Genomic DNA, 9,598 nt, shown 5'->3' on the forward strand with positions numbered 1-9,598 from the left:
CTACTAAGTGGACTCTGTGCCAACAATAACTTCCCTCTTCTGGAATGAGACTATGAAAGGGGAATGTGCAAGCAACCCTTATCCGGCATACATCAAAAAAGCATCTCTAAAAGGGCAAAAGCCATGATTGAATTCAACCTTTAATCGACGGATTCTTCTTTCATATATTCTTTGAATGAAAGAGTTCGAACTTCGTAGGAAACTAAGCTACCATTCTTTAGAGAAGTAGCAGAAGCTGACCCCAACTCTGGATTTTATGAGATGCTCAAACACAAATAATAGGGATTGTCTCTAGGCCGGCTTTATAGACCTACCTATACTTTAATGAGCCAATTCTCTTGCTTTCGAAAAGATACGAAAGTAATGCCCTTGCCAAGGCTACTATCAGCTTGCTCAATCAATCACTCTGCTTTAATCATCTTTACAATCAGAATAGGGCAATGTCCTTCTTACTTAGCATTTTAGTCAATCTTATCCATTCTCTTTCCACGTGCCGGAAAAGAAAAGATGACTTAGATGACTCCACTCTGTCTGCTGAGATGACCCAAAGACTGATAATCACACTTTTGAGTAATGGCACCGAGAAGTACTGCCTCTTGGGATTGGGCCAGAGAAGAGAGAGAGAGAGAGAGAGTCCTGAGTCAGTAGTAGGGGCTGCACTCTAATTCTAGGCTTTCAAGCCACAGCCAACTTAGACATACCTCAATGGATGATCTGAAGAAGCTTATGTCAAGTGCTTCGGGATTTGTTTCCTACTCCTAGAGGAGGAGGAGAGGATCGAGATCAAGAAACGAGAAAGATAAGAGTAGGGGTAAAGGGAGCGGCTTATGAGCACAACCGAGAAGGTGGAAGTAAAGAGAAGAAATGAGAGAGAAAAAGGAGAATAGAGAGAAGAAAGAAAGAGAGAAGAGAAGAGAGCGGAGAATGGGGAAAGTATATGAGAAGGGAGAAGAATAAGGGGAAGGGTAGTGGAATGTGCGGGAGAAGGGAGAAGCGAGAAGGGAGAAAGGGTAAAAGGGAGAGGAGAAGGAGAGGAGAAATCAAATACAGAAAGGAAGGAGAGAGATCAAGTAGAGACTAGAGAAAGAGAGAAAGGGACGGAGAGAGAAGTCGAAGGGGTGGGGAAGAGAAGGTAGCCGCCACTCCAAGGAGGTCGTCTTTTGTCGATTTCCACAATTAGGGTTTCAGGTGGAGGTGAATGATATTTATATGGAGGGGGTATTTGTTTAAATGGGGGAGCTTTTGATTAATAAGATAAAAGAAAAGGAACTAAAAGGGTTTAGCGGACAAAAGGGCAATTGTGTCGGGGCTAAAAAGGCTATAAAGTGTGATTTTAAAGGGGCAAATGGGCAATGGGAAAAAAGTGTAGTGAGCCATACGCTGATGTGGGCATCCCCACCTCTATGCTTCATAAAATATGAATTAAACTCTAAATAAAACCAAGTAATTAAAAAATACAAGCATGTCCATGAATAAACAACTCCTAGTGGTTGGTAACATCGGGCCTCCTCCTAGTCCCATTTGATGAGCATCGCTGTGACCTCTTCCAGCTACCAAGTACCCATCCCGAATAGTAGAGTAGTAAGTATATTTATCGTACGAATCAACCTTGTGGAGCTACTCCACAAGCCTTTTGAACACCGTTACGTGTTTCAAAAGATGCTCGACTTCCCGCAACTTCAGCCCATACAATTGTCATTTCAGATACAATAGGTTGGCTAAGCCTTTCACATATAAAGCTTCTCCCACTTCTCTCAAAATTTTGACATAAATTCTTCTTTATAATGCTAAATGTAATGTTAACCGCAAGACACAGTCGAATAGTGTTCAGTTTGCTGACATACCACGAATTAACCTCTTCCCATTCGGCATCTTGCATCTTCTCCAGCTTTCCATCCTTTCCCTTCAACACCTTAACGAGGCCTATTAACTAGAATGTCCTTCAGTCCATAGTTGTCAAACCGTGACTCGACTCGTGACTCGATTTCTTTATTTTATAACTCGTGACTCGACTCGACTCGTAAGTGTTTTTGACAAGAATAAAAATCTAGTCGAAAAAAATATAATTATATTTCAAAAGATTAACCATGTAAAAAATATAGCCCAATAGTACATAGATAAAGCACTATGCCAAATATATAAATAACTATACGTATGTAACTTGCATGCACAAAAATAATTAAGTTCTGGTTGGAACTTAATCATAGGTGAAAACCCTTCCTTACTTTAGATTTGTATCCGCCCATGATTTATGGTATGTTTGGAAGGAGATTTGTGGTCGTTCAGGCCAAGAACCCAAGATAATCCAAGACTGGAAGCCCCCCGCTTATGGTTTTTTGAAGCTAAACTTTGACGGGTCAAAGATGGGGGGTGGTGCTGCCAGTATTAGGGGGAGTCATGAAGGATGAATTTGGAGCTATTAAATGGGCTTTTGCGGGTCCGATTGGAGTCGCTGACGCTAATGAAGCTCAAGTGCGTGCTATCTACCAGGGAATAAGGTATCTTGAGAATGAAGATTTGAATAAGGTAGTGGTAGAAGGGGACTCGCTCTTTATGATAAGGTGGCTTAGTGGCTCTCATTCCTTCCCTTGGTGATTTGTCTCTTTCTCGATGAGATCCAAGACAAGGTGGGGGATACATCAATTTCTTTCCATCATGTTAGGCGGGCCGTTAATGGTGTGGCGAACAGTTTAGCAATCGATGGTGTCTTTAGGGAGAGAGTTGAGCTATTTGACTTCCTCCCTCCTTGACTCTTGCAGTAGGGATTGTGCTTGTCTTTCTTTTTCTTTTATGTCGCTTTATTTGTATAGGCCTCCTCGATCTTTTTCTGCATTTTATTCAATTGCCTACCATTCAAAAAAAAATTAACTTCTAAGTTCCAACTTCCAAGTTTTCAACCGTCAAAACAATAAAGCATAGGCCCTAGCGACTCAACTTGACTTGTAAAAGTCCTATTTTTTTCGAGTCGACTCCCAACGACTCGTAAGATTCACTAGACGACTCGTAAGAGTCTTCAACAGAGGCGAGGCGGCTCACCCATACGAATCGACTCGACTCAAGAGTGTACTCATACGACTCATTAGAGTTTGACAACTATGCTTCACTCTCCTTCAGCATAGGGTTAAATCACATTTTCTATCAAAATTGCAAACTTGAATTTCAAGTTGAGCCATTTGCTGCCATTTCGAATCAACCCTGAATCCTTCACAAACTTTGAAATCAACCATTTCAGTTCTGAGCTCTGGTCTTTCAAGTTCCTCGGTCGTTTGATCGGACTATCACTTAGGCAATTGGCTAGGGCATGATCTATCAGTCTCTAGTCATCTGATATGAGTAACAATCAGCTGATCGGCTCAGGTACGTTTGATCTATCAGATGTGTCAATCGGTTAGGCAGAGAATTTCATGCTTCAAAAAATCCAAGCAGGTTTTCACTCGTTTTCTCGCACAATTGATTTGAACCCCCTCCGATCGGTTCATATACTTCCAAAATAAAAATTAAACCACACTGAAATCTAAATCAAAAGGTTATCTCATGATAATAGTTAACCTCCGCTAGAATCTTCGTCAAGCTTTCAAAAACTCTATCGTTCTTGATTGTTCTTTGCCAACAATTGCTTCAACTAAGGCTTTGACATCACTTTATTTTATAGCAATTTGACAGTACTACCAAGATATGCGTGGTGTATAAACTGTGAGAATAATAAACAAACCACAGGCGCAAAGATAATATGAGTGTTTATGTCGTTTGGAAAGATTGCCCACATTCACCAAAAAGAAGTCATCTTCCACTATGAGTACAAAGAGATTATCACCAATACCCTAACCCAACCCAAGAGCACCCAACATCCAAGCAAAACCCACCTTCACTTCTGATGCGTATTCACATCAACTTCTCACACGTTCAAGCTCGACTCTTCTCCTCACTTTGCAGTTTGCATAAGGTATACCAGTATCTTAGGTAAGCTACAACAGACAACTCCCATTGTTTCAAAACCATACATAACTCCTCTCTTTTTGCATCCAATTCAAGCAAGGAAGCCTCCAAGAGAAAGGGCATTCCTAGCCAAAATAGAATGTGCCCCACTCATACCTCGTGGGAAACAACACACAATCGCAATCCCAGCAAATAGCTATAAAGAAATTAACATGTATAAGGTATTTAATAGCTAAATGGAAATTTACATTTATAAGGTTTTAAGTAATATCAGGGCTTGTCCACGACCACCCAGATTCTATCATTATATAGAGTATAGTTTTAATTTTGGAAAAAGTTTACGGATAATTAACAGAGCATATTTAGCCCTTCGATAAAACCAAAAGACAATATGATCCAAACATGTTTATGTTATGACAATCAGAGTAAAGAAAATATCAAATTTGTACATAGTGATAGCCAATCATACTCAACACCTCTCTTTTCTTGTTCACTGAACTGATTTTTGCAAGAACGATTCCTATAGAATTGATCAGTGATGCATCATCAAATCCATGGCTTGCATAAATGCTTTGGTACGTACTACTACTACGCCTAGCTAATATTTGAACTCAGTAAAAACTGCTGAAAGAATGCCATTCAAAAAAAAAAAAAAACACTGCTGAAAGAATTTAACAAATGAAGATTTTGCAAGACCATTTCCAAAGGACCTGATTGCAATACAGAAAGAAACAGTCACAGAAAATGCAACAGAAACCACCCTTTTAGATCATAATGTCCTTCACTTGGCTTTCAGAAGGAGCAAGCAATGGTTGGGAAGCTTTTTCTGTGGGATGATGTCAGTAACCTTTATCCAAACTACACGCATGCTTATCTCATAAAGAAGATCACTCTCTAATAATACTTGTTAGTCAAGTAATTGTGATTTTACAGGCAGCCATTGACTAAGCAATCATTTTACTAATTAAGAGTCACAAATAAATGAGAACAAAAGAACTAACAGCATCCAAAAGATTTCGGCATTAAATTATTGCAATTAGAAATCAACAAACCCAATCAGATCTAACCATCTACCAATGATGCATTAGAGTTCATGTCCCCAATCTATAATTATTATTTTTACCTTTGAAGATCTTTTGCTACAATGCAATAAGATTCTACATGCTAAAATGTGATTCAATTCGTTCCCTAGAATCACGTTATTAGGGTTTTCTTGTAAACGAAAAAATAAAATACCAAGATTAACAGAGACAAAAATGCAATGCAGATCAAGTCAATGACTAAAATTGCAAGAATCTAAATAAAATATACCTTCTCTGCGTAGCGTCTAGGCCAACGTTTTCGCGCTTCTTCAGCACAGATTGGATCTCCAACAAAAGACACATTATCTGAATTTATCTCTTTCTTCTTCGGAGAAGAGCTCCTTAGTTTCTTCGATGGCGAATCAGCAGATTTCTTTTCTTCGGAATTTTTCTCTTTCTTCTTCGGAGAAGAGCTCCTAAGTTTCTTCGATGGCGAATCAGCACATTTCTTTTCTTCGGAATTTATCTCTTTCTTCTTTGGAGAAGAGCTCCTAAGTTTCTTCAATGGCGAATCAGCAGATTTCTTTTCTTCGGAATTTATCTCTTTCTTCTTTGGAGAAGAGCTCCTAAGTTTCTTCAATGGCTGATCAGCAGATTTTTTAGGACTTCTACCACCATCACCATTCGCTAAACGCGATTTAGAAGAGAGATTTGGGGAAACATGGATTCTAGGAGAAGATCTTGTGAGATTTGGGGAAATTGAGGTTCTTGGAGAGCGACGCGAGATCTTCTCATCGGTCATTGTGAAGAACCAAAACCCTAGCCGCTTAAACCCTAATCGGTTGAGAGATGAGTGTCGACTAGAAAAAGAAAGATTCTAGCGTATTTATACTATTCACGAGAGTGTCTGACACATTTCTTTTATTTCAGACTTAGGCGGGAAAACTCGTTCCAAATTTAAATGAAAAAGTGAGAAATATAAGGTTAAGAAATATAACCACATTTTTTTTGCCGCGGTTATGATGGCCTGATGGGTTGGGTTGGGTTCGGCTCGGAATTTGGGAATTAGGGTTGAGCTATTACTGTAAAATGGGCTTGGGTTCGGGTCTACTAAGAGGTGGAAAGGAATAAACTAAAGGGCAGATGGACGGCTCTGATTCACCAAGATTTCTGACGGGCATTAAGACCTAGAATGACGTTTGAATTGTCCGTTCTCTTTGCAATTTGGGCTGGCCGGGTCGGGTGGGGTCTTTATATAGGAAACCCCGAGATCCGTAAACCTGACTCTTGGGTTGGGTTGAGTTTTTAATGTTTAGCTTACTATAGGGATTAATTTTAAAGATTCTAGAAAACTACAAATCTCCATACCAAAAAAACTTTAAGGCCACATTTGATGCCAGCAAGATTTAGATTTGGATTTAGTTGATATTTTGAACTAGATCAGATCCTTAGAATTTCCAAATCAGTTACAACAGTGCAAAAAATTCCGATTTTCAAGTCTTTTTTGCGAGACATTATTTGGAAATCAACGTTTGTGGCAACTTCCGTCACCATCGCTGCTCCTCGATATTGCTCCGGCAGCAACAAGACATCCCTCCCTCCCTCACTCTCTCTCTCTCTCTCTCTCTCTCTTAAAACATGAACATGAAGATGATTGATGTGCTTTGTATCCAAAACTCAAATCCAAATCAAAATACAAATGCATGAGGTATCCAAACGGGCCCTAAATTTAAGTTTCTAAGTTTAAATTTAAGAATGAAACTAGTTTTTCACCTAGCAGACCTGATCAACTCAGTAAAGGCCATTATATCAATATACTTGAAGATAATTTGGCATGTTATTGAAGTGATATTTAAGAAAGTCAAGCACGGCTATAAGATTCAGGTTGGGTTTCGGGTTTTTTCTTTCTTTAAAGACGGCCCGGCCTGATATTGGGTTGGGATTTTCAACATGAAACCCCTCCCAAGCAACAAAGAGACACATATCATCATAGCAAGAGAACTCTGTAATCATTCTCATAAAGTGGAGATAAATTGTGGTTTTGAGCTTGAAAAGGGGAGGGGGGGGGGGGGGGGTGTTCAACAAAATTCTTCAACATGCTTAAGAGGGCTACCTTGAACAATTCAGCTTGAGCATGATGAGTAACAATTCAGATCTTGTTAAGTCCGGGCATAGTAGATAAGCTGATCTGGGTGTTAATTTGAGCAGATGCATCAAAGGGTCAAGGGAATGAACTAGTTGTGTGGGATGGTTAACTGGTCAAGACTGTGAAGGCAGAGCTCAATTCCCCCCTCAAGCTCTTCAAACTAAAACAAGATTTAGCTGAGCAAAACGAACAACCGAGTAAGATTGGAGATATTGAGCCCATCCAATCGAGCTTAACCTCATCTTCCTTGAACGTAGCAAAACACTCAATCGAGCAAAAATAGCCAAGCCTGGGGTTAACAATCACGATGAATCTCATACTGTGCTCAACGAATTAACGTAAGGCTGAACCTCGGGCTGAGCTCAGCGGACAGAGGTAAGAATGAATCTCAATCCGTGCTCAACAAAATGATGTAGAGTTGAAACTTAGTCCGAGCTTGATAGATTGAGGTGAGGATGAATCTCAATCCGTACCTAATGGGTCAAGATAAATATCCCACTACGAGCTTAACAGACCGAGTTAAATGTCTGAATCCGAGCTTAGAGGATCGAGTTTCTTAGGCTTAAAATCGGTAACAGATACGGCAGAGACGTAAGAGTTGGGCTGGAGGGTCCGAGGAGCTGAAGTGAAGGAGCTGAGCCCTGCACAAGAGCGCACGAGGTCAGAAGACCAACCCGGAGTCGTTGCTCCGGACGGGCACTTACACACTCAAGTCAGTACGAGCAAGAGTGCAGAGCCAAAAATTTAAGAATGGTAGCTTCGAACTCATTTACCTCTCGCTTTGAGCCTTAAGAGGCCTTTTATAGAGGGAGACCTGGGGTGGTTGGATAACCTACCCCAGGACAGGTGTTGGCCCTTTTGTGGGTCTAGGTTTACCTACTCTTAGGTAATTACCGGATCACCCCTGGGCCGATGCTGGATTTGTGGAGGGCCCTCCTGGGGCCACGTGTCGACAGCTAATTAGTTGTTGTTTTCATACCCCATCAGAGTTCAACATTCCAAAATCAAGATCGGTAAATGGGGCCAAGTGATTCCCTGAGACCAGCCCAAGATACAAACCTCAATCACCTGAGGAAAACATCCCAAGTATCCGAGCTCTCCTAACCGAGCTCTATCAGCTGAGCTCATCACACTGAGCTCTGCAAACCAAGACCTTCAATACGAGCTACCACTACCGAGCTCAACTGACTGATTAGAGCATACTGACCAAGGACTACTTCCGTTGCCCGTAACAACCAGAGGTAGTGGGTGTAGGCGCCCCATTTTGCCTAGCTCGGACTAACGATGGGTTTGTCGTAATGACAGCTCTGATGATGACCAAAAATCTTTGATTAAGTGGACCAAATGCCTCTGTAGGCATGAAAACCAAGGGATTCCACGCACCGTAGTAGCCCAGCTACCAAGCACCCAGCATGCCATAAACCGCACAGAAAATTCTAACCGTACAACAAACACCCATTTATAGATACATCAAATTACCAACAAAGGTCCAACTCTTGAGCACAACCAGGCCCCTAGCCAACTTGTTGTCACAATTATCACAACACTTAGAGCAGGGTTACACTTTGTGGCCGCAGCATGCATATTGTGGTCACAGTTATTCGATGTTATCAGATAAATTCTGGAGCCGACTTTCTCTCATTTCTTCCGGTCCCACATCGACCAAACAGGCAAAATCCCCTCGGTTGGCATGCCCATAAAAGGCCTGGTGCACTTGAGGATGAGAAGTTTTATGAACTTCTAGCTCCCTTACTTGGCTAGAAGTCAGAAGAAAGAGCCACAAACCCCATAACATTGAGATTTTGGCTCCCTGAAAAGGACCGAAAAGCCCTGGAACGAGCCCATAAGACCACGAGGAGTCTAGCGATGCCCCGTAGCATTTAGAGTCCAAGGATTGGCATTGACGTCATCGGCCGGTAAGCGGTCCCTATGTTTCTTTACTTTCATCATGTTCTTATTCTTCGCATTTCCGTAGGATCAGCTATGACACATTAGAAGGAAGCTGTGGGGCTTGGGGTTTTGCTAGACCCTAAACCTCAAAACTTTCTCCTCCTAAGACTATTTAGAAGCATCGTATATAGCATACACCCTCACAACCCTTTGAGTGTTTTTTTCTTCTTGTGTTAGGCCCAAAATTGGCAATAGATGAGGCAGTGACGAAGGAGCTGATCTGGCGGGTCGAAACTGCTGAACTGATTGAGAATTATGTCCTGCACAGAAGTATACGAGGTTAGAAGACCAACCTGGAGTCGTAACTCCGGACGGGCCCTTTGGCACTCAAGTAAGTAATGAACACAAAATTGGGAAAACCAAAGCTAGAGATGGTCGTTTTTAGGAATTCGGTCCTTTTCTTAGCATTTGTGTGAGCTATTTATAGTGAGGGTCTTGGGTAGTTGGATTATCCGCCCCTGACATGTGTCAGCCCATGAGTGGCCCAGAGTCTACCTGCCCTTGGAGGATTACATGATTACCCTCGGGCCTGATGTTGCTCCGT

General features: G+C 41.4%; 1 protein-coding gene across 2 annotated transcripts in view; it reads right to left on the bottom strand.

Annotated features, from left to right (window-relative positions):
• Nucleotides 1-5,829, bottom strand: part of LOC143884836 (DNA (cytosine-5)-methyltransferase CMT3-like) — a 68,016-nt gene extending 62,187 nt beyond the window's left edge. The window contains exon 1 of one of the 2 annotated variants that reach the window (XM_077388648.1): nucleotides 5,248-5,828. In XM_077388648.1, coding sequence (XP_077244763.1) covers nucleotides 5,248-5,760 — 513 coding nt within the window. In that variant the 5' untranslated portion in view covers nucleotides 5,761-5,828. Of the gene's footprint in view, nucleotides 1-5,247 lie in introns of both variants that reach the window. The other variant, XM_077388649.1, reaches the window with a different exon arrangement.
• Between the last annotated feature and the right edge of the window lie 3,769 nt (nucleotides 5,830-9,598).

This window comes from Tasmannia lanceolata, unplaced genomic scaffold (genome assembly GCF_043159265.1).
Source record: "Tasmannia lanceolata isolate RefF3 unplaced genomic scaffold, GAP_Taslan_0.1 ptg000008l, whole genome shotgun sequence".
Lineage (NCBI taxonomy): Eukaryota > Viridiplantae > Streptophyta > Magnoliopsida > Canellales > Winteraceae > Tasmannia > Tasmannia lanceolata.